This window comes from Ischnura elegans, chromosome 6, assembly GCF_921293095.1.
Source record: "Ischnura elegans chromosome 6, ioIscEleg1.1, whole genome shotgun sequence".
NCBI classification, from domain to species: domain Eukaryota; kingdom Metazoa; phylum Arthropoda; class Insecta; order Odonata; family Coenagrionidae; genus Ischnura; species Ischnura elegans.
The window spans coordinates 93,303,244-93,329,256 of NC_060251.1; the positions used below are offsets into that span (position 1 = coordinate 93,303,244).

The 26,013-nt window shown below is 39.9% G+C and overlaps 1 protein-coding gene across 2 annotated transcripts in view; it reads left to right on the plus strand.

The window, feature by feature from the left end:
* Positions 1-25,243, plus strand: part of LOC124161196 (box A-binding factor-like) — a 253,353-nt gene extending 228,110 nt beyond the window's left edge. Inside the window, exons 5-9 of one of the 2 annotated variants that reach the window (XM_046537444.1) lie at positions 6,565-6,734; positions 14,200-14,364; positions 17,159-17,333; positions 20,342-20,619; positions 22,773-25,243. In XM_046537444.1, coding sequence (XP_046393400.1) covers positions 6,565-6,734; positions 14,200-14,364; positions 17,159-17,333; positions 20,342-20,619; positions 22,773-23,468 — 1,484 coding nt within the window. In that variant the 3' untranslated portion in view covers positions 23,469-25,243. Of the gene's footprint in view, positions 1-6,564; positions 6,735-7,555; positions 7,639-14,199; positions 14,365-17,158; positions 17,334-20,341; positions 20,620-22,772 lie in introns of both variants that reach the window. The other variant, XM_046537445.1, reaches the window with a different exon arrangement.
* The last annotated feature ends 770 nt before the right edge of the window (positions 25,244-26,013 follow it).

Sequence of the window (26,013 nt, forward strand, 5' to 3'; positions counted from 1 at the left end):
ACTGGTGGGAGTTCAGGTCTTTCATCTGTATTGATTCAGGCTGTGAATCAACGGCGTAACTAGGAATATGCTTTGGGGGGGGGGGGGGGGGGATGAGAGGGGATGGGGAAGAGCGACCCCCCCCCCCTTTTGGGAAAATTTTGGAAAAATGACATGCATCAAATACATTTTACACAATTTTAGCACTTAAAATTTGGGTTTCAGTAAAAGTTTACGTTAAAATTTACTATGTGTCAAAACTAGACAATAGTTTTGAATATTATATTTATTCCTCTGAGACTTTGGGGGGGATCTATCCCCCTCAGCCGCCCCCCATAGTTACGCCACTGCTGTGAGTCATCCACTCTCTCCAAGGATATAAAATTTTAAGCTTTTCAAATTCCTGTCGTTACCGTTAAAGTCTTAAAAACATTTTTCAACTTCGCGCGGACGCTTCGGTTTCTACCGCTGGTCACCACGCCTGCACTTCTGTTTATAGTACCGAGTAAGTTATAGAGAATTGTCTTACCACTGTCAGACTTATGTTATTATCGTTTGTTGCACGTGCCATAGGTCATTGCTGACTCTTTTCCTTATTTTTTTTATTAGGAAATAAAAAAGACTTGCTGGATACGACGAAGGAAGGGAGATACGTGAAAATTAAACTTGAAGTGAAAAACGTGCCGAAAGAATGTTGATTCACCTCGTGACATAACAATAATTTTCTCAGAAGTGAGTGGATCAAATGAAAATTGTACGTGGAAACTAACAATCTGTTCATGTGATTATGAAAGTATCAGGCTTTTTCGCTATTTTATCCCGTGTTAATACTCCGGATATTTAAGAACATTTAATTATTATGGTTGGACGAAAATGTGCGATTAAAATTGTCTGAAACAATTAATTTTTAAGATTAATTTAAGTACAGCTTTGAGCAAGTCCCAACAATAAGATTGCGCATTTTCACCCATTTTGATATTATAAATTTTTTCAGGCATTTATTGCACTCACGCATTTTCGTCCAACCTTCATTATTTAACTTCCTTAACAATTCCGGGTATTAAATAAAATGCCGTAAAGGCTGGATACACAATAAAAGCCGTTTTCATGGCGACTGCAAAGTGCATCCAAAAAAATGTTTGCGTTGCCTTAGCTCAGTAACTAAGGAATTAAGACCTTATGTTTATAGGACAAAAAATGCTAATAATTTTTTCCCCTACCACCTCCTGAAGTATTGCCGATTACTCCTGAAACACCCCAGTATGTGAGTGATTATTATTAATCTCTACGATTCGAACCCCTCGTCCATTTTTCCTCCTCACCATGACGTTAATGCGCCATCATCGTCGTCGGCCCATCTAAACCGGTTGCCGTGGTTAACTCCCCCTTTCGTTCCCCCCTTCCCCCCGTGAGACTCCGCCCATCCAATTGTGAACCACCGAATCCGAGCCTTCGCAGCAATCCGCTCCATTCATTATTTAACCCTTATTGCTCCCCCTCCCTTTATATCACACCCTTAAACAATGAGAAAATTGGATCCGGCGCGGCGCAGATTCAATTTCAAGTAATAATCACTGGTCAACAATCTTAAAGGCCGTTTTACACGGGCCACGTACTTGCACAATCTGGCGAGTGTACGAATGCGCAGTCAAAATTGCGTCGTGCATAGCGGTGAATTGCTGGAACACATGCGAGAATGCGTGGACGTGAGATGGCAAAATAGCCCCAGTTCTAATTTCGTTAATGCATTCGCGCAATTCCACGCCATTTCAGGAATTAATGCAGTTCTAACCTGCGCAATTCCGTGCCCCGTGTAAAACAACCGTAAGATTGGTTTGGCGCAGCTCTCCACCCAAAACTCCTATCAGCTAACATTTACAAACATACGTATTTCTTCTCTTTCTCATCCTTCTTTACCTGTTCTTTATGTTTCATTTGAGGTATTCCTTTTCCGTACTTTCCCCTCGATGATCGTCTGCACCTGGCCACCATATCTCAAGATATGATCCATTAGGCTGTTAGGTTTTCTTTGAAATTCCTCGGTTGATCCATTTGATCCTCATGATTCTTCTGCCGGCCTCGGTGGCGCCGGGGTAAAGTCCCCGACTGCTAACATCTACATCTACATAATACCCTGCGAGCCACCTCTAGGGTGTTTGGCAGGGGGTGATCAATCACCAGCATGCAGCATGCATTTGGACTCCCACATGCACACCACACCGTCCAAAAAACGTCCCGTATAATAACAAACTATACTACTATATGCTGTTAGAAATAGAATATAGAATAGAAATTCAGAAACATGCAGTAAGTTTTACATAGGTTAGTAGGCTACACTACAAGTCATGCAATCTATTTACGCGTTCTATTGCTGCCGTTATAATCTCTTATTGATCGTGGAAAAAAATGACATTCGGAATCTGTCTGTTCTGCAATCTATCTCTCTTATTTTATTTATATGATCTGATCTTCCGTAGTACGTTGGCGTCCGCAAGATATGGTTAACTTCGTCAGAAAAGACACTGCTCTTGAATTTATCTAAAAGGTTTAGCCTATTTTTCAATCTATCGTAACGACCTTTCACATACCTGGCAGCTCTTCTTTACACGCGTTCTAACTCTGTTATTAAGCCTTTTTCATGAGGGTCCCAACCTCGAGGTTGCGGGTTCGAATCCCGCCTGGCTGGTTTGATCACCATCCAGGGCATGGATGTATGTGATTGTCAAGCACGTTAATTGTAAGAGAGGAATATCTAGGCCTAACTTCGCTTGTGAAACAAAGACGACATTATTATTATTATTATTAGCACCACATTTTGAAGGCCTCTCTCTACCCTTGATTTCTTATATTTCAAGTGTCCAATGCAAATTCAAATCCCCTTTTAAGTGATGTTCATTCGGTCCCCGTGCAGTCATTTTTTAATGCATTGTTTTCCTTCAATGTATGAATGTTTAATGTTTCTCGGGCTTCCGCTCGGGTTATTCTGTTAACTGCATCGTCGACAACGTTTCGAAGAGCGCGTTGCTCATCATCTTGAGGGTTGTCTGATACAGGGATGGAACAACGGGCGAAGAAAAATAATGTCACGAGATTTTAACTGCGGATAGCTGATGCCAATAGGATCCAAAATTACTGGTGATATTTGGATCGAAAACGCACCATCATTAAACTACATTAACTTATAGCTAAGCGCTCCGATTTGCCGCTTGTTTTCCCTGTTGCCGGGTGCAGTGGACAACAAATCTAATACTTTGCCTGCCGGAGATCTCTATGTATCCAAAAAATAGTTTGGAATTGTACGAAATTTTTATTTTTCGAGAAAATTATGCCATGTATTGCACATTACCGAAGAGGATAGGATAATAGAGTCTGCAACCTGACGATAATAATTTTGAATATTCCGCAGTTTTTTTTAGAGGCTACCGATAAATACTCATGCATTCTCTTCTCTTGCATCAGTAATATATCTCATTGAAAAATAGCGTGGTAGACCATGTTGGATGGGACGGATGCAATCCCAGCCTCCGCGGAAAGCGAGGATCGTGCGTGTGGACCAGTGATAAAAGTCCTTCCTCCTTCATTGCCTCACCGTTTCCTCTCACGAGAGCATTTCTATTTTTACATGTTTGACATTTTTTTCTCTCCACTTGATGCAACGCATTTCCCTGTTTGAAGAAAAAAAAACACTTTTGACACATGGAATTTGTGAAAGGTTCTAAAGAACGCAAAAAAAGTTGGTTTGGAATTTTAAGTATCATTAAAATATTCCTACCTTTTAAATAGTTTTCCATGGGTATTTACGAATTTTTCTGGCAGTCCTTCATCCCATCGTGAACTTCCCCGTTAGATTCATTACATGAGGGGGTGAGAAGCCAAGGTGTACAAGTGATTTTTTTCTCAACAGAGTTTGGTAAATTTAATTGTTAGAAGAAATGCACAAAAATTGGTTGCCAAGGGATACAAGTGAGTCTCAGTTCTGTGCTGACATCGAGTGGAAAATCAAATGCACTACTAAACATCAAATTGATCTCATTAGTTTTCTATACCTCATTTCTGTATCTAAATCTGTGCAGAAAAAAAAATCACTTGTATCCCCTGGCTTCTCACCCAATCATATGGCCTTCTCCCTTTCATTTTATCTAAAAATCCTTGTCTCTTCCTTCCCCTCCCTCATTTATCCTATGTACCCAAAACCGTTTTCGAAATCCCTTCCCCGCTCAGTACTCGCTCCAACCAAAACGTCTCTCTCCACCTTATCTCACCACGAAACTGCCTCTACTCACCCACCATGCTCAACACTTATTGTTAGTCTTTTCTCCTCCTCTCTTTCCACTTCACCTTCCCCATTCTTCTCCGCACCCACGTCTCGAATGCTTCCAGTCTTTTCTCGTCCTCATTACTAACAAGGGGAGACCACGAAAGTTGCTCCACCTTTTTCAATGCCGTGTTTTTTATGGCCTTCGGAATGGTGAACACATCCCTGAACTAGTAGTGGCTCCGTTGAATAGGCCTTAATTTGGCTGTAAGTAATTAATTAATTAATTTTCTTGCGGTACTTTTCACAAGCCGCGTATAGTTTTATGATATCGCACCCTCCAGCAGGAGGGTCTGGTGGGGTAGTGGTTAGCGTTTATGGCTACCACCCAAGGGACCAGAGATCGGTGATCTGTGATGTCTTTATATTTTGTTGTCTCCATCGTGATCATACGGCGTTAACTTTTTCATTAATTTCAATTACGACAAGCATAGACATGAGACTATTCTTTTATCACCATAATGGCGTTTAGGTAATTAAGCAGTGTAGGTGTCAATGTCTCCGCATCGCAAAGCGCTTCACTCCATTGAATTTAAATATGAATGCGAGTTTGCGTAGCAAGGTTTCCGGGTTGACCTCCGCGTCGATTCATCTTCAGCTAGCGTCTTCAGGTACGAAGACGCTAGCTGAAGGCACTTCGTACCTGAAGACGCTAGCTGCAACGCCGGCGAAACTGTCGTCTTGAAGATGAATCGACGCGGAGGTCAACCCGGAAACCTTGCTACGCATGCTGCACCACCCCGCGAAAGTCTCCATCAACATGAATGCGAGTTTTTCAATGAAATTCTGATGCTATTTTGAAATAAATTTTGGAATATCGATGGGTTTCTCCATCTGGAGGTATCTCCCGTCGTAGATTTTCGTTACTCAGTTTCATATAACCTCTCTTGCAGTCAAATGTTATGGTAATAGAAATCGGACACAATTTTCTCCTTTTTATGCCTCGTTACTAATAAAAGCATACACGATGACATATTATAATCATGACACGACTAGCGATCAAAGCCTCAAAAGTATTCCTGTCTATGCCCTCAAAAAATATCTTTCTATTATTGAAGCATGGCTGGCTATACGGATTGGTTTTTAAGGAAATTTGAAGTATTTATTCGTTTATAAATGGCATTCTCTCTTACTACCGCACATTCTATTATTCGTGCACACCACCGAAGGTTTTCTGCGAAATGTAACTATTGATGAGTGTTTTAGAATGCTAGGCAAAGTAAGGACAATTTTCTTGAGGAGAACAAAGATTCGTCTATCCTATGCAATGACTAAATTTACGAGGGGGAGTGAACTTCGCCCAGGGTGTATTAATTTTCTGTGCTCTCATAAATTTTGATGTGATTATCCCTAAAATCTTAATTTTGTAGCAAAATGTGGATGCATGACCAATATAACCGAAGTAGACATCTATTTTGGTTAAGTTGTTGAAAATATTCTTGCTATATTAGGTTATTTTTGATTTTTTATTCTGTGGTGTAATGATGTTTTTAGTTTCTATAAATGCAATGTTGAAGAGTTTATGGTTTATAAGGGCATTCAATTTTGTTAATGATTAAAGCTAATGGTATTCAAAAGTATTCTAATAAGTGTCAATCCCTTCATATGGTCCATAGCAATAACATCTGAATTTCTTGGTCGATTTAAAACTATGAATAGTAACTCAATGTTTTTCACCATAACTTAAAATTTTTTATTCTAATTTTTGACCATCATATCCCACCAAAATCGATACCTGATTGCTATAACAATCACTAATTAAGCAGTCGGACTACCAAAATATTTTTTATTTTATTATTTTTTGGGAAATTTCCATTTGGTGTAAATATATCAAGGCAAAATTTTTAGAAATGATGGCCCTTTTGTTTAAACATTCCTTTTTTATTACCAACATAGATATCTAAATTGGTTGAAATATTTCCTTGGTATTACTGTCATTTATTTCCTTTATATTTGGTTTTATAAACTAAGCTAACCCATATGCTTCCTTGTATCTAAAAAAATACCAGAATTTTCGCTACTGGTCTTTATATAAGATCATTCGTTGCCAAAAAAAACCTTTTTTGTTTGATGGGCATAAATTTTTTGGAAAATATCTTGAAATAAGCATATAGAATTAGGCTATGGGGAAATGACCAGAGTTAGAAAGCGGTTTAAACGTGACCTCAGGTTATATCTTGGTAATCCGAAGGTTAACTTGTAATAACTTGCTATGGATTCACGGGATTGTTGTGTATGTGTGTGTGATCACCAACGCCACCCTCCACCAGTGGTGAGCACGGAGTACTTCTCCGAGGGCCGTGAGTGCGTCAACTGCGGCGCCATTTCGACGCCGCTGTGGCGTCGCGACGGCACGGGCCACTACCTGTGCAACGCCTGCGGACTCTACCACAAGATGAACGGCATGAACAGACCGCTCATCAAGCATCCACGACGGGTGGTAAGTGGACACGGCTCTCTCGAGAGGGAAAGGAACTTCGAAAAGAGACGTGTCTTTTGAGCGTTTATTACCCCTTGATCGAGAAAAGATCTTCTCATTGTAATGAGACCCGGAAATTCCATCCAATATCCCTTTCTCCTTGTCGCTATGCGACGTCAAAAGCCATGATTTCCATGGTGACACATTTACTCTTGATACAAATTAGAAATGAACAGTTTTTTTGTGTGGCTACTTAAGATGTTGTTTCGATTCTATAAAAATAACAAAGAAAACTACTAAACATAAACAATCAAATAAATAAATAATATATCACTGCATTTACCTTTTCAATTCTAATTCGACCGGGAATCAATTTAAATGTAAGCATTCCATCAGTAAATGAAATATTTCTAGACAATTTAATTTTCCCAATTCAATTTCGGTGGTCCCCAAAAATAGCTCAATATGGGAATACTATTTTTATGGCCAGTGAACAAAGTTGGGAAGAAGAAATAAACACGAAAATCAATTAAAATTACAAGTTTTGGACCTTGAAAAATATTCAGGGTAGTAAAAAAAGCTGTATTCCGTTAAAAAATGATTCTTTGCGTTAGGAAGTCGGGGAAAAGCAATTTCTGGCGTTTTTCACTAAAAAAATCTAGAAGTTTCATTTCAAAGGGACGCCTCGGAAGGAATTGTTATGGGTCTCATTACATTCAAGTGTTTTATTTTTAAGTTTTCTTTTTAGTAATAAGTTGTTAGAGTGTAATTCAAAAGTTGACCATGTTGTGGCGCAGTCAAGTAATCGTGTCCCCTTTCTGCTCCCCCCTGTTATTTTCCAGTGGAGCCCGACTCTTTCTACCAGAACTACTTTTTTAAGGGGGTGGTTCATCGTCCTTCCGAGGAAAAATCCAGCCGTCGAGGGGTAGGTGATCTCTTGCACATTACCAATCAAATACAGTTTTACCCCAACACCCCTTACAAAAATAACTTACATCCCTGTCTCTCCCTCCCCGTAGTTATTTCCTCAGCTGCATTCCCAGCGGTTCCTCTCATTTCCCAGCTGTTTTCCTGACGCGACGCCATATATTTTGTGTGATTTTGAGCTCGAGAAAGCTGAATAGCTTGAATTATAATATGTATTGTTCTCAATAACTTAATTATCACTTTGTGATATTTTATCGATTCTGATTTGGATCGGTATCGTCTTTAAAATATCTATGAAAATCTGCTCAAAGAACTTTACACGTACAATCCAACGTCTCTTTATTTCTAAAAGGTTGGCTTCCGCGGCTAAAATTAGTCATTGCACTATCTCGGTCTTCCGAGTGAAGCCGCGTCGAGCTGTCACTGTACACATACCTGGCCTACGTTTTGGTGGCAATGCAGCACTACATTTTCTGCGCCCACCAAGCTATCGATTGTCAATTCAGTTGACCACTTAGCATGCCCAGAAGATGGAGTGCTGCATCGCTTCCGAAACGTCGGTAAGATATGTGAACAGTGACAACTAGACGCGGCTTCACTCCGAAGACCGTGATAGATCAATAGTCTCTTTACTTATTAAATTCTCGAAAGAAACAATTAATTCTCAAAGCCAAACTCATATTGACTCCCGAACGTTCATTCAAAACTCTATTATGGAGCCAAAGTACGTTGACTTGTGGTCTTTGTCATAATTTTCTATGAATTTCCTGAACTTCGCACGAAGATCACCAAAGAGAACTCAATCTTTATGCCAGTCATCGGGCTCCGCTCCTTCACACTTCTCTTATTGTCCGAGATTTTTGAGTGAGGAGAAACAGGGAGGCTAGCCAAAGTAAAAATCAAATCGCCAGTATTTTGTCTGGATTAATGATTAATTTGGTGTAGCTATCAATCCGAAACAAAAAGCATAGTATTTGCTTCAAATGTAAAAAATTTGTGATTTCCGTATGAAAAATCAATACTTTTGACAATTTGAGTGCCGTTGTTTTTACGCCAAATCTTGCTCGAGCTGAGAAATCACGCAAAAATTTGGTGCCGCTGATTATTGATTTGTCCTTTCCTCTGTGTCCTTATCATACCTCTGCCTATGTCATTGTACCATCTCATGGCTTACATAAGTGGATTTAGATTTTCTTCATTTCACTCTTTGGGTTTTTTAAGGTTTGTCGTTCCTTTGCTGTCAGTAAGAGCTATCCGCTATCAAAATTCACTTTTTGGCTGAATGAACGTTTTCATTAATGAACTAACACCGTGCTGTCGAGTGCTTGCTATTATGTAAAGATAGATAGACGGCGTAGAATTTAGCCAAATATTTTCCCTTAAATGTTCCTCCCGCATTATGATTTTATGTCATTTTTTTTACCATTACGAGCAACTTCTGTTCCTTTGCTTTTGATTGCAAATCGAGTAAAAAAAAGTATTCCTAAGAAGTGGAAGTAGTTTGGAAAATATTTAGCGTAAACAAAATGATTTTTTAAAAAATTAATCCAACATTTCAAAATTTTATTCCAACTGTTATTAAAATTTGAAGCTTCGATCCGGTATTTCGGTATCTCCGCCGCTGACGATTCATTTCATAAATCATGAAGAAAATGTGCCAAAAATAGTCATATTTTCGTCGTATTCATGTCATTCATACATTCATTGATCCCTTCCCACAAAACCTTTTCATTCCTTGACATCCACTTCTGGAGTACCACCCCTTGCTAACAAATGCAGTCACACAGAAGTTGATTTGAGTGAACCTAGAATTTGATTAGTTTTTCACTTGACCACTCAATGTCTTAGCATACATTGAGGCATCTTAATTTTCAGACTCACGTAAACACATTTGAAATCTTTTGCACCTGTTTTTTATTCATGTGGTGGACAATCTAACCTAGCTTTCTCTCTTTCTTTCTTCATGCTAACTTATCATTTCCTTGGTTCTGGCAATTTTTTCTATGTTATCTCTCTCCACGCTAATTTCTTCTTTTTGATATTTCTGAACTGTTTAACTGTGATCATTTCACATTTTTGGGATGGGAATCTTCCTGCTGTTTAAAATTCGGTGTTTAATGGGTGATATTTTATTGGGGTCTTATCGATTTGGTTTTTATTAAGAATTGGGCTTTCTTTTGGTTTTTGAAAATCGCAGAAGTTGGAACTACTAACCCAGTTTAAAGTTAAATTTATCACGTAAAAAAACCACATAATATTAACCTCGTGGTCCCCGAATCACTGTTTTTTTTAACCTGCTTTATAGTCATATTTTATTTTTCGTGTGCACACTGCAGTTGTTAGTCTTGTTTTATCAAAAGACGTCATGGATTTTTTCCTTCAAAGGATGCATGAATTGCTTCCATCAAGTTTTTATTCATTCCTTCCCCTTTTTAATGTTACAATCAAAATTTTGATCACACTTTTTTATGTTTATTTTCTATTTCTTATGCACTTAATTATCTTAGCTGCAATTAGTAACAAATATGGTTTGCACTCAATTTTCGTAATTTAACATTCATGTTTTAAGTCTGAGGATGATGCCAAATTACTCAGCCATCAGAATCCCCACGATAATAAATACGGGACATTGAGGTTAATATTTCGTGAATGGAATTTAGTTGCAGAGTAGTTAGTTGCATGCTTGTATTTTATCTGTGAACACAAGTCTTAGATGTACAAAGTAGTATTTTTGTTATCGCTTAGTTCCTCTTTACTCATGCTTTTCTTGTAGTGCCTTGTAGTTCCCTTAGAATACCTTTGCCATTAGAAAACCTTTGTGTATAATTATACTGTACAAATATTATTCTATCAATTCCCCCAAGTATTATTCTATTAATATTTTTAAGTTTGGTCTGAAATTGATAATTAATGCCAGAAGCTATATACTATCAGAAATTAATAATTTGATGCTCAAATATTTATAATTTCAATGCCATTTTTCGAATATTCTTCACCTCAAATGCTAAAATCAACAAGTATTATCGGCCAAATGTAATGCTCATAAGTTATTTCATGTAATTTGTGGCCTCTTAGCCTTTCAGCTTCTGCAAAGTGAGTAAATTGAAAGTATAATGTTCATATTAAACATCTCCAAAGTATTGTTCTATTAATATTTTGTAAGGACAATGTTTTTATTCCATAATAGCTCGTTCCTCAATCTATTTTTCTCTTAGTTCTTAATTTCCCTTCGCCAGTGATCGCCCAAATTTCTTCCATCATAAAAGTGTGTCTATTTCAACTTCTTGTATGCAGCATTATTGTATTCAAAATATTGAATGGTTTACAAAGTCACTGAACTAGAATTGAAACACATTCTCTGGTAATATGATGGCGTTATATTTCGAATTTAATGTGTAAATATGACATCTACGAAGTACATTAAGTTTAGCAGAGATTATCGTAATAAATTAAGGGAGTGACCATTGTTTCAAGCACTAATTAGATGGCGCAATGACCCAGCATGGCCCAACTATGTTTGAGCCAGCATGCCTCCAGCGTGGGTTTCGAGTCACGTGACATACGATTAGCGAATGGTAAACTATTGCGGTGCATTTCGGTGCCAAGAAAAATCATTCAAGGGAAGCTCAGTGACCTTTAATCGGTGAGGAAGGTGAAAAATATTTTTACGTGCTGTATTTCATTTTGATCTGTGCCTTATTTTTACTCCGGCCTCATTAATTTTACAAGATCCCTCGTTTCGTGATACGTATGACGGGACGATTCACTTGTTTGCTACTCGCTTATACTTATCTTCACTTAAAGGTCCTATCTTTTCCATGCTTAAGTATTTAATTTAAAATGTCAACTGAAGTGAATTTAGCGCAAACGGAGAAAAATTGATGGTGATTTGAAATATACTTACCAGTGGGCTTCAAAATTTTTTTTTTTTCATTTCTAAGACATCAAAACTGTTCGTGTAACGGTAGAGTTACCAAGAAAATAATCTCTCAACATTTTTCAATATTATTGAATTTAACTTTATGAAATAATTTGCACTCTAAAAAATGCTGAACCTCTCTTATGGGTAATTTGGAAATGTCACCGATCCAGTTAGTGGAAGCTTTACATGATGAGGTGGTCTTTTGGAGACCTCGCTGGAATGCACGTACGTTTTTTTACCTCTGTTTGCTACCGTCAGAAATCATAAAGTATCGGGAATCGGTTACCGTCGAATGATAAAACGGAATTAAATTAAAATTTAATGGAAATTAATCACTGAAAATTTAATAATTGTATAACTTAAGAATAAAATCTAATCACGTAAGCTAATTTTATTCTAGCAAAAATAAATTATTGCAGAAGTCAATTTGGGTTTAATAATTAGCAAAAATATTCCACTGCCATAAGTTGGGATTCAGAATGAACGTATTAAGAACAGTAGATTAAAAGGAGGTAAAAAAAACGCGGCCATAACTTAAGCATTTCTACGGTAAGGAAAGAGTCTCTCGTTAAAAATTGTATATTATGTTATTTAGAGGAGGCGGCCGACTGTACACGTAGACCCAGCTACAAAGCTCTCAAGTAGGGTTAGGGTGGTCGTTGAGCAATACCTGCCACCGCTAGGATTTTAAATCGGACCTGCAGGTGTGCAGCCTTCTATTCTCACAGCTCTTGATTTCCAAGCGAGGACGTGGCAACTGCTGGATTAGTAAGTCGTCAGCGTTGGAGGGCGTATCTCTCCCGATATTCCCCTCATATTTAGTCTTTTTCGTTGATAAATTTCATGTTAAGCATTGCTAAAATCGGGCGTGATGACTGAAAAAGCCATAAGGAAAGTACGAAGTAGTTTAAAATCCGAATATTCCAGCGCGATGAAGTAGAATTTTCCGCAATGAAACAAATACTTGTAATTTTGCACGATTATAAATTTCATTACGGCGTATGTTTCAGTGTAACCACCTCATCTTCAAAGTTACTACATCACCTAGGAGATGATGCAGTGACATTGCAACCAAGGTTATAATAAAATTTATAGTCGTGCAAAATTATTATTATTTATTTCAATTCCAAGCAATTTCTTTTTGTGCGAAAAATCCACAGAGGAAAAATCATTCGCCTTGACCGGGATTCGAACCCGGATCCCTCGATTTCCGGCCGAGTGCTTTCGAGGGATCCGGGTTCGAATCCCGGTCAAGGCGAATGATTTTTCCTCTGTGGATTTTTCGCACTATTTGTGCATTGCGGGTGACTCCGTAAAAAGTTATCACCGTGGCTAGTCCCGGTACACTTTAACAATTTCTTTTTTTTTTGCATGTTTTACGTCCTAAAAATGGCGGGGTAAAATCTTCACACAATCGTCACAGGCTTTAGTGACAAGAAGTTTACTCTATGCACCCTGAAAATATCAAATTGAACAAGTGAAGTAGGTTTTGAATAATTGAAGAGTGTGAGGCGGAAAGACCGGTGGAGCGGGATTGATGAGTAGACATGGGCGCCGAACTGTTAAACTATGGATGAGTCGATGCAAAATGTCGATTCTCGATTCCACCGATTCTCGGGCCGAGGATCAGATCGTCTAATTGCAAATTGATTCCAATTGCAGTCATAACAGGAAGATAAATGTTTTGAAAATAGACTATAAGCTTGGAGCATAAAGGTCGCCACAAACTTGAGCCGTTGCGCACTGTACATTTTCAAGTTAACAATTTATATCTGAAACAGTTAAAGTGTTTATTATTTCATTAAAGCTGAGGATATAGAACTATAATAGTAAATCGCTATTTTTTTGAATTAATGTACTTATTTGGCCACTAACTTACAATTAGACGATCTGATCCTCGGCCCGAGAATCGGTGGAATCGAGAATCGACATTTGGCATCGACTCTTCCATATTGTGTTTGCTATTTTATTCCATTCAATTATACAATTTTAATCATAGCAGTGCCATTGATCAATCTATATCCCACTTGTTAGTGTCAATAAGATCGACGGAATCGGAATCAGGAATCTATTTGAAAGAATCGGAATCGATAAAAAGTGGAATCGACTTACGTATCCTTATTTTCAACATATTTGGAAGTGAGGTGCCAACTGGAAAAAAGACCTTTTCTAGGATACCAATAGCTGTATACGTGCATCGCTCAAATAATATAAGGGCATTTCACTATGTAAAAATTTTTTACGAAAAAAACAAACAAACTTTCTTTAACATAAAAATTGACTCGGGCTATGGAAAATTTTTTTTTCAAGGCACTGGTTACTGTCACAAATAGAAGTTGCTGGGATTTTCATAAATATCCTTACTCGTCAAATCATTTGGTAAATTGAGTTAATTTTTGGGTGTATGTCATATTATCGCGGTCTCTGGACCGGTTTTAGGCCTTGAACCCTCAAAAATGGTTGTTTTTAATTTTAACTTGCTGCATACACTTGAATCTCTTTCCCAGTTGACATTTGGGCGATCACTGAGACGAGAGGAACTGCCTGCATGTCCTCTCTTTCATAGTGTTGCTTACCTTTGATTATGTGTATATTATTGGGCGTTGCTCTAATAATGCTTTTGCTGCCGTCCGCCAGGCGGCCTCCCGTCGCACGGGACTCACCTGCTCCAACTGCCGGACGTCGACGACGTCGCTGTGGCGAAGGAACGCCCATGGAGAGCCCGTGTGCAACGCATGCGGACTCTACTACAAGCTGCACAACGTCAACCGTCCACTGGCCATGAAAAAGGACAGCATCCAGGTGAGCGAAGCGTTGCATTCATCACGTGGTACTACTCTGCATTTACTCAATGCCATGCCAGCCGCCTTTCACCCTTTCACTGCCACCGGGCCGATATATTGGCCCTCGCTGTTTCAGCGAAAACTGCCAGAGGCCGATTTATCGGCCCGAATTATTTCACCTTTTTCTCGTGATTGTGGCATTTTCAATGGCTGTAATTTTTGTAAACTTACATAATGTATCTATGCTTATTAGATGTAAATCTATCTTAAGAATTGGGAAAAAAGTCTAGACGCATTGAATAAAATTAAGTACCTGAAAAATTTTTAAATCTAAAAAGTTGCTAATTCCGGAAAATAGTCTTGGCAGTCTTCGTACATTCCACCTGAAATGGGCTGGCAGTAAAAGGCCTAAATCCCGTTTTACATGTTCTAGCACAAATTTGACGTACTAGATAGAGCGCATTACAAATTTTGACCTGTAAGGCGATGAATTGCGAGAACGCCAACGGAAAAAATCCAGCTAGAATATCTAGCGTAGTGGTTACAGTTTACAACACAGTGCAGTTAAATATGAACCAACTAGATTCATGGCTAGAATTACTACATCGTGCAGTGGAAAGTAACATCGTCGGATTCACTAAACTTTCTGGCAATTCATGATAAAATATACCCTGGGGCACTAGCTTTACGTAATACTTGGATTGTCCCTTTGAAGGCATCCATTAATTACGCAAGGCGTTTGGGGGGGAGGCGGGGTTCAACAATCGCCAAAATCTCCACACGTAATCAATGCCGTTGTCTGGTAAAATTAATCGGGCAGCAACCACTTAACTTTTGATTCATAATAATGGACTGGGTCTAGCGACACGAGTCATGTTTCTAGTAATTTTAAACATAATATTCGTTACCCGAAGTGTTACGTGGCTCAAGGAAAGAAGGCCCTCGCTCCCTTACCCAAAATATGTGATGCTCAATTGCCTGTGGCTTAGTTCAGGGTGAGCTCCACCCTCACCTAAACATGCCAACCTCCGGAGCGAATCACTGAATAGTGAGTGGAAGCATATACTTTGGATTAGGAGGACTGACATTGATAGGATAGCGCCATTAAAAATTATTTTAGTCCAAACTGGACAGTAGCAGGCAGAGTGTCTAAACTCTGGGCAATACTTGGAATACCATTTAAAAGAAAATAAAAAATGACTGAACAACTAATCAGAATTACCTAGATTGTTCTTACCGATCAGGAGTAACACGATTTTTTGTACTGTTTGTAGTTACACCTCCTACTTTTTTGTTCAGTTTGAACACCTCCAAAACCCATATTTATTACACCTCAATGTCAATGTTATTCGCATCGCGCTATCTCCCCGCATTCCCACCGCATTCTTTGCCTCTGACCTGCCTGCACACGACACCTCGAAGGCAGATCGAGTGATCTCCAAGTATGTGAGTGATGAGATGCGATATTGTCCGGTGTGGGTGGTCGCGGGAAAACTGACACACGTCCACGTCATTCGCGAGGAGCCATTGTACACCTCGAGAGCGTGTTGCCCCAGTCACAGCGGTCGTGTGGTGTGTTTGCGACCGAGCTAGTCTGTATGCAGGGAAGGAATGTGCTGGAGCAGCAGAATGCATCTAACCACTCACGCATCAGCTGAGGGGTGGAGTGGGTGTGAAAACCCTAGGACATTGCTTTATGAAGGAGGCGTTCATGAAACAAAAGAAGGAGCTTATGAGAGTATAGCTATGTAATAGCTTAAGTAATAAGCTGGGTAAGAGTCCGATCTAGAGTTTTATGATGCGGAAACATGGACACTTAGCGAGGGGGACGAGAGAAGACTGGAGGTGTTCGAGATATGGGTTTGGATAATAATAAAGAAGGTGAAATGGAGTAAAGAAGGCGGAGCGAGCATCATCACAAGAAGACCAAAGTTAAGCGGTTTTGTAAAGCATAGCGAGATACGAATGTGGAATTGAAGAAAATAAGTGTGTAGGCAAAAACTTAAACAAGTAGAGCGATTCAACTACATATTTGGGAAGCACATTAGAGGAAAACGGATACAGCGGTCTTGACATCAGGAAGAGAATTGCGTTAGCATAGGAGGCGTTTATGAATGCGAAACAGATGATGAGAGGATCGTTATGTTACAGTTTAATGGAAAGACTAGTGATGAGCCAACTCTGGAATTTAGTACTTTACGGCCCGTGAGAATTGACAGTTCGGAAGAAGAACGAGAAAGGGATGGAGGTGTTCGAGATATAAGTTGCCAGAAGAATGAAAAAGGTGAAGTAGATGGAGAGGAGGAGAAATGACGATGTGCTAGACATGGTGGGTGAGGAGGGGCAGCTTCTAGATGAGATACAGAGGAGATAGAAGGTATGGATAGAGCGAGTACCTAGCGGGGAGAGGATGTTGAAAACAGTATTAGAGGGTAGAATGTTGGATTAACGAGGGAGTGGAAAGTAAAGAATACGATTTTTGAATTTTTGGATATTTCCCCGCTGTTTTCGGGGAGGTTAAGTTAAATAAATGAAATATAAATAAAAAATACACATTTACTTGCTTCTCAGGTTTCCGTCGAGTGATTTTTTTCGGTTGCACCGAGTCATGTTTTTCCGTTGACTACAGTTCATCTAGCTATCATATTTTAGACCAAGGTTCAGGTTGAAGCCGCCAAGGGTGTTACTGGCGAAACGGCTGTGAAGGCAAATACTGCGCGTGGTGCAACCGAAAAATTGGGATTCGCATATTTACTTGATAATAATAAATATTTGCTCATCCATTCTGAAAGTGTCTTTCCTTGTGTTTGCAGACTCGCAAGCGGAAGCCGAAGACGTCCGTGTCGAAGGGCGGCGGCGGTGGCAGCGGGGGCGATTCCGTGAGCAGTGGTGGGGTGGCGACGGCGTCGGTGGGAAGCGGCGGCGCCTCCTCTGCCGTCGCGACGCCGACCTCACTCTCGCCGGCGCACATCAAAATGGAGAACTCTGGTGAGAGAACGCTACCACTTGATGCTATTCGTGGGGTTCCCAAAAATATATTACAAGTTTTCCTTTTTTTTTAATTTCCAATCCTTTTTTCGCCTCCTTTACAATAAGCTCCCGATAATAATTCGCGCGGCTGAAGGAGACGATTGAAATTGACCCAGAGAAGAAGAGCGCTAAGAGAGACAAAGTTTCCCAACTAATCAGTGTGGGGAATGTCATAATTTAGCGCTATATACGTAAAAAAAAAACAACCAGGGCACTCGAGGATATGAATAAATAAACAAAATGCCGTAAAGTATTTGGCTCCACTTTCTACTACTGAAGACGATGGCAGACTTAGCCGTTGGAGCGTTGGGAGCCACTGACCAATACTACACCTGGTGTGAAAAACGAGAATAAAATAAATAAATACGCAGGAAAAAAACAAAAAAAAAATCGACGTCGATAATGTCTATAATTTTAATCTGCCCTGTGGGGGTGAATGTTTTAGTGACAAATGCCTGAAGCTATTACCTCGCATGATGTACCGTCTAGTCGCAAGCTTTACTCGAATGCTCTGCTATTTGGAAAAAACCGCTCTAAATGATCTTGTTTGCTTACAATTTCGGGAAACAATGAATGAGGAAGAGTGAGGAAAACGATGAATGAGATTGTTTCGTGAGAATCCTAACATTCCCCTAAAACGGCCCTCCTATTTGCTTTCCTCTGTAGGTGACCAATGAGGAAGTCATAGGAGTCAAACATTATAGAATGTACGTAATTCATTCACTTGCGGCAATGACAGTCGGTATATAGACTCTTTCTTGCCGCTGGTCAACAATCTTAAGATTGATTTGACGCAGCTCTTCACTCAATAGGGTAGTTTCCTTCATCAAAGAAAACGAAAAACATTGATTGCGATTCGTTACCCACCATTAGTGTATTCATAATATACAAATTATTTGGTTTTAGAGATCCCAGTTTAGACGAATGTTAATGGTCAATTTTAACCTCATTTGAAAAAGGCTAGATTGGCGGCCATGCGAAGCCACTCCACGTGATGTCACAGGGGCCTAGATTCTATACGAGTAGATAGGAGCTTTAAATCGCCTGAGGTTACCAATGCATGCCTGAGGCACAGAGGTCAGGGAAACATCTCTTAATAATCACCTATTAAAATTGCCTATGGTCGGAAAGGTTCCTTATTTTGATAGGGTATTAGTAATCCTTATTTAAGCCAAGCGCTACCTGCTAGCAGTCTGCATCGTAGCGGCGTTCATAGCCTCGCACCAAGGTGGCCTCACAAAGCGGAAGCCGGAACAAAAAGGACGTCACACGGGCTTTTCCCAGAATTTATACTTAGCCGTAGGTACCTTTTTCGCGCGCTTGAAAATGTTCACTTTTCATTTAATCGCGAAAAATAGATATCGTCATTTAAAAATCTAAAAGCGTGAAATACGTACTCCAGGAGTAATAATCTTTCGATATAGGCAATTAAAAAAAAAAAAGGAAACCACCCCATTCTCCCATCTGCTAATCTTTTCACATCCACGCATTTCCTCTCTCTCAAGTCCGTCTTCACTTCATCATCTACAACTCCACATCCTCCTCCTGTGGTCCTGTGTGGTCCTCGGCTTCCTCTACTAAGTATATGCCTCCATTTTGTTCTTCTTCTTGCTTTTTCCCTCCATCCTGTAAATCTCATTGCCTTCAAATCATCTTCCACATCCTGAAGCCATATCCTCCGTGGTCTACCTCTTCTTCCTGCTATTAACTTTTATCATTGGCATTTTGTTATCTTTTTCAATCCTTTCTACATGGCCCAACCGTGCTAACCGAAGCGAACCGACACATCTAACTGGATCCCTCCCTTTTAGTATTTCATTTATCTCATGTTTCGTTCTCATTCCCAATCTCTCTTCTTCTTCTTCGCCTGCTCCATATATTTATTCGAGGTCTTCCTTTTCTGTTCTTGCCACCCACTTGCCTTAGACTTAAGGCACAATTATTTTCTCTGCTATGTGTTCAAATTACTGTCCCAAGGGTCGGGATTCTTACCTCGAATATCTTCGATAGATTCCCGGAGATGACGGATACATATTTACGTCAAAATCATATTTGATTGGTCATGTGGATAAATTCAAAGAATATGAATTTAACTTCAGAGAAATAAATTATTGTGGCGAACCTCTAGATACGATATTTAAAAAAGTATAAGAATCAAAGTAATTTTATTTCTTCCGTTGTATTCTGAATATTAAGCACAATTTGTTTCTTAAGTTATAGCATCATCAGGTTCACTGTTAGGCCTTTAATATTTTCAGGCGTACATAAGGTCAACTCTGGTGACTTTGGCCTTTCTTTGTCACTTTGACCCAGCGACGTAAAACGATTCATAGACCTGCATTTTGTCATTAGCATTGGGTTTTTATCCTCAGATCTTGCATCAATCGACAAGAAGCATGACTGGCTTCACTCTTGAATTAGTTTGAGTTGTAGTTCCATAGAATAGAAAGAATTTTCAGCATGAACTGGTTGTATATACATTTATATACTGCAATATAAAATGATTTTTCCCAAGAGAATAAAAAAATTCATTATACGCGAATAAAATATATTTAAATGTTAAATTCAAGGAATGCTTGAAAACAGTATGCTAAGAGATACTTTCTAAGGATATCGTTGCTCCAACTAATAGTTTAGAAGCGAAGCGGATGGGATGGAGTGAAATTTTCGTTTGTGTTTTGTTTGTCTAATGTTGGTGGTGACCTGGAGGTGCATATTGTTACCGATACTCATGTGCCTTTGTCGGGTCAACGTCTACATTTAATTTCCACAATGAAGTCCACTTAGATCTTTTTTAAATTGATGTTTTCTTAGCTTTTTCCCTTGTCATTTAGTGAAGAAACACTACATTTACCGGTTGAATATTTGAATAAATAAAGTATGAACATATTTTGTCAATTTGTAGGCCGTTACGATTTGCTTGGGATTCCTTCTCATCGATTCTTGCTTTTTTTTTATTTCTGCAGAGAGTCCCTACAGAGACTGCAGGACGAGCACCCCTGCCTATCACCAGCAGCAGCAGACCCAGCAGCCAAACCACCAGCAACAGCACCACGCCACCCTTTTGGGGAGCAGTTCTTCCTCTGGCCTATCGACCGGCACCCTCACCTACACGGGCCCCTACCAGCACCAGTATCACCAACAGATGCTCGGCACCAACCAGCACCACCAGCAACACCAACAGTCGCCTCAGCACCAGTACCACCTAGGCTCACAGCAACAGCATGGGCACCAACAACACAACGTGAGTATTTATTCGTGTTTTAATGGGTCTCTCTAGACATCCCTTTGGAATGTTATTCCATTGTTTTAAACTCTTAATCGGTAAGTACCTAATTCAAATTCTGAAGTGAAACTATTCTTTTTCATTCAAGTATAGTAAGAATACCATAAAGGAAAGTGCAGTTTTGTTTATTTGCAACAATGTAAATTAATTATTAACTAGTGCATTGTAACTCCTGAGATTCAGTATATTGCAATTCTAAATGAAATTCACGAAATTAGTCTAAAGTTGAAGCCTGTCTCACACAATACTTCACTTTGCACAATTATGAGGCTTCTAGTAAATACAAAAGTCCCTGGAGGAAACCTCGAAACCTACCAAGCCATTCTTTTGTTGCAGTTGAAGAGTACTGCATGGAAGTACACAACCTAAGTTCAGTGCAATTTATCGATGAAAGCAGCAGATATCGCCTGAGGAAAGTATATGAAATTTTACGAAAATCTGATCCAAGTGCCATCATATTGCTATCGTTTCGATAAAAGTGGGGCATATGCTCGTCACCACGATTCTTACGAAGTAATTGGCGAATTTAATCCAGTAAATTTTATCAAAGGGGTTCGTTAATTGAATGTAAATGCCCCTACAATCAACAAACCTCGTGGATGAAGTGTTTTTCTAACGTAAATGCCGTGCACTATCCTTACTTTGTGAAACAAAATTTTAATAATGGACCTAATTCAATGAAAGCAACCTTTTTTTCAGAATAGTACATGCTTGAGGCATTTGTTTTGAATATCAGATATGGAATGAAATGAGCGATTTTTGGCTTCTGGACAAGAAAGTAATTCTCACGAGGAGCCTTCACTAAGTGGAAATCAATTATTTTATTAAATATTTGTGCATATTTTTGTTGTCCTTATTGTGAATTGGAGGCGTATGAATGAACTTGAGCCTTTGTGGCTTAAGAGTCGAGCGATTGCAATTTGATTAAGCCTGAATCACACGATCATTTTTTTTCGTCGCGAAAGTGATCACTATCGCGATCACTTTTCCCGTCGCGAAAAGCAATCGCTCTAGTGATCATTTTTCTGAATCACACGGTCACTCCCGCCGTCGCTTTTCGCATCATTTCCAATATCACAGCTCGTTGTCATAGGACCCACATCACGAAAATATATAGCGTGTTTGTTTATTTATGTCATTCCCACAATTGTCAAACGCTGCGCTGCTATCGCTCCATACGGTCATGCGTTCCGATTGGCTGATATGGGATTTTAGGGACGGTTTTAGCGACGGAAAAAGAGACCGGACGAGTGATGAAAAATAGCGATGGGAATCCTCATCGCGATCGCGAAAAACAATTGCCGCCGTCGATCATTTTGCGCAGTGATCGCGATAGTGATCGTGTGATTCAGGCTTTACTTACGTTGCCAACTTCAGGAGATCATTTTTACACACACCGCTGCTAGTAGTCAGGAGTCGGGCGTAACCAAGGTGACTCCGCGACCTTTCCACCTGGGTTGAAAGTTTTTAGGGTTACATGTTTTCAAATTGCAAAATGACTCGGTTCTGAGGCCACGAGGGCACGGAAGATTACACACGGTTCAGTTTCCTCAAAGCATGTATGAAATCGATGAGAGCTGTTAGATGGTATCCAATAATTGCGTGAAGCGTTAAGGGGGTGGGGGGTCAAACCGATTCTCACCCAATTACATGGGGAGAAGGGAGGTCCTGGCAAGTATCACGTAATTTTTTATTCTGCAAGAAACAGTGTTAAATTGCGATCTTTGCAATCTGAAATACTAGTCCTAACTAATCTTAAATAAAAATAATTAAACAAATTGTTTTTTAATTAATCCAACGCAATGAAGCATAGCTACATCAACGCATTTACACTGAAAATACGCATTTTTAACAATCTCACTTGAGATTAGAGGGAGGGGGTCGAGCCAAATATCACGATTCTCACTGAGGGGGGATCGCCAAAATCACCTCACGTAATTAATGGACGTTAAAAGGTAAATGGTTAATGGTAAAAGTTAGCGAAAGTTTCTTGTCAGCTGTTGGTCGTGTCCACCAAATACCTACCAAAATATTTCAGAATTTCGACTCGCTTATTTTTCGTTGGGACCTCTTTTTAAATAATTTATTTCTTTTATATTTCCGCTTTGCAGTCCACCTCTCCCCTCGGATCGGCCGACGACGCCGTCTCAGACGCGCAGCACGGCTATAACTCGGCACTGGCGGTGCTCAACAGGGCCCTCTCGCACCCGATGGTGTACGCCTCGCACCAGCAGCACCACCTCACGCACCAGCACCACCAGCATCACCTGGGCACGCAGGAGGACGCGGACGACCTGGCCCAGCTCCAGATGCAACCGCAGCAACAGTTAGGCGGCCAGGGTATCCACGGGAACTGCAACAACAGCCGGACCTCCCCGGCCAACAACAATGGCTCGCCCCTTTCCCACCCGCTCCTGCAATACTCGTCTCAGATCTCCGTGGACTCCGGGGGCAGTCCCTTCTCCGCCTCCTCCCCCGCCTCCTCGCCCCACGGCCTCCTCCACCTCCAGCTGCACAACCAGGCCCACCACAACAACGGCGGCCACCACCAGCAACAACAGCAGCATCACCACCATTCGGACCTCGGCTCTCACGAGCACGTGGTCGTGGTTTCAGGGCCCGGCGGGGCCCACGGGGTGGACCCAGACTGCTCCTCGGCCTCGTCAACGTCCTCGACGTCCCCCGGGGGCCTTCGCAAGGCCAGTGGCACTCCTCCCTCGCCCCCCTCCCCATCGCCACACATTGTCGTGAACAAGTCCAGTGCCGCTGCGGCCGAGAGGCCAACCGTGGTCTCTCTCACGACCTGATTCCCGAAGCTTCATTTTAAAAATATTTTTGTGTGAAGACTTTGATAGTTGACTGTGTTCGCAAACAGTCAGGCCGCACTGGAAACCTTATGGATCTGCGTATGCGGAGGCATTTACGAACCAAAAATGGGTATTTAGACTAAGAACTCTCAATGTTATAAACTTGGAACGCGTTACGTGTATCGGAACTCTGTGGATGTGTCGGGAATATAGTGATTCTACATTTCTTGGTACTTATATCGCTGCTGTGGACGTAAAGGGAAACTGGTTTTTCACGATTTGTTCAGAGATATAAAAATGGTTTTCTGCAAAACGGCGGTTTAATGTGACTTGTAAACCGGCGATAAATCCTTGGTGCGAACGTTTCCCAAAAAGACGCACGTTTTCGACGGTATGGCATGTTATATTCGTCTGAAATTACGCCCAGTAAGTGACGCTTAAAATGATTTTTCTGACGATATGGTGATTGGAGTTGGGCGATTGTGCTTTCATGTGGAGGAACGATGGAGAATTTTTCTTAATCTTCCCACAACATTCATTGCGATACTTAGTTTGCATATTTAGGAGGAGATCTCAAAATGTTCGGTGGAGATTACTTTGATCCGAGTCTACAGTGATGTGGTTTTTTTAGTTGAAAAAGGCTCTTATTCTTCCGATGGCATTTTGCCGCCTTTGTGATTTTGTTTGGGACAATCCCAGGACACAATGAACTCTTTTTTTTCTTCCCCTGAACTTCAGACGCTTAAATGTGTGGATAACATTGCTTTTTTCAAACATTTAGCATGCTCGACGGCAGTGTTCTTGGTAGCAGCTCTGTTTGTGAACCACACTCAGCTCTTATTTGCCCCCTGTACAGTGACTCTGGCAAAGATCTTGGGCAAATTACTCACTATTCAATGTATTTCGTGCTTTTGCTATCTTTTTTTATGTAGAAAAGATTTTTCAAATAATTTTTTATCTTGCTTATTTGCATTTTCATGACGGACGAAAGATTGACGTCAACGTTTGGGCCAAAGATGAAAAAAGATAGATTGGATGTATGTTTGTATGTATGCATTTCTATATAATGTATAGTGTGTGGTTGTTTTTTCCTTTAGATCGGGTGATCAGTTCCTTTTTTCACAAATTTCCAAGCTGGCATGCTACGTATTTAAATATTTTCTTCGTATACTACCCGAACCGGGTATAATGAGCCAGTAGTAATTTTGCATTTATTTTAGATTATGAGCAAATTTATGCTATGTGTGTTGAATATATGTAAATGATCAAGAATGAATCTCAAAGCTATGAAGGAAAAAAATTACCAAATATTTTATTAAACTGAAAAATATTATTAGATATATTTTGCGGAGGGTCCACCTCTGGATGACGGAATATTCTTATGATGTGATAAGTTATAATCTTGCACAGTGTTGTACTTAAGGCGGCACGTTGTACATATCAGTAATGTCATCACAAAAGCTTTTTCATTTAGTGATGGATCTGGAAGGATCATTTTATTGCAATTTGATTCGATGTAATTGGTTTTATTCAAGGTGTCGTAACAGAATATATGCAATGGTTCATATGAAAGTGCAAATACTTGTTGTTACGATCAAAGTTTTGTTTATTTTTCTCAAGTCATCTATCAAGTGATGGACGTGTTATTCATAGTCATGCAAGTGTTGCATGCATTGCAAAAATAATATATATTTTAATACTTACAGAAAGTATTTTAATTGTTTCTTGTAACGTTATTCTTGAAATTGAAGATAAAAGTTATGTCGGGGAAAACATTTTGCTGTTATTTTTATTTATACCCAGATGAACGACCTATCCTTCAAATGTGCTCTCATAGGAAAGACTGCTCATGGATTTCGACCAAACCTTCAGCTCATATTCGCCACCCAGCTTTAGGGTAAGTGACGGCATGGCCATTTAATAGATGTTTACTCCTGGAGGGGTATTCTGTTCTGAAATATGTGACGTCATCCGAATTTCAGCCCAAATTTCGATGACGTCCCAGATTTAGCCAAAAGCGGGTATTGTTTGGAACTTGAATAATTGTCCGCTTACGGCACGCGAGTAACTGATCACACTAAGGACTCATTTCGTAAGGAACGGTTCATATCTATTCTTTTATCACTGTTGTTTAGAGCAATGAATGACTCATTGAACGATTCATTTGAAGATCCGGCAGCTCTCCAAATGTGGTCACTTTCATTCGGAAATACAGAAAAAAAACCTTGGACCTTATAGGTCATGGCTTTCGTTCAAAAAGTGTCTCCACGGTAGACAGGAAATATATTTTCTATCGCCTCCATGTCTCTTAAATAAATTTCTTTTCGCCCATCTTGAGAGGTACTTCGTCGTTACTCACCCTCTCCGTACAGTTAACCTTCTCCGTTTCTCTCAACACAAAAGGGTAATTCCGTGATGATATTCTGATTCTGCAATCTATCCTATTATTAACTCTTCGGTGCCATTCCTCGTGATTGTAAGCATCATATTAGAGATATTGATTGTAAATAGATCGATCTGAACTCATCCCCAGGCTGTGGAAATT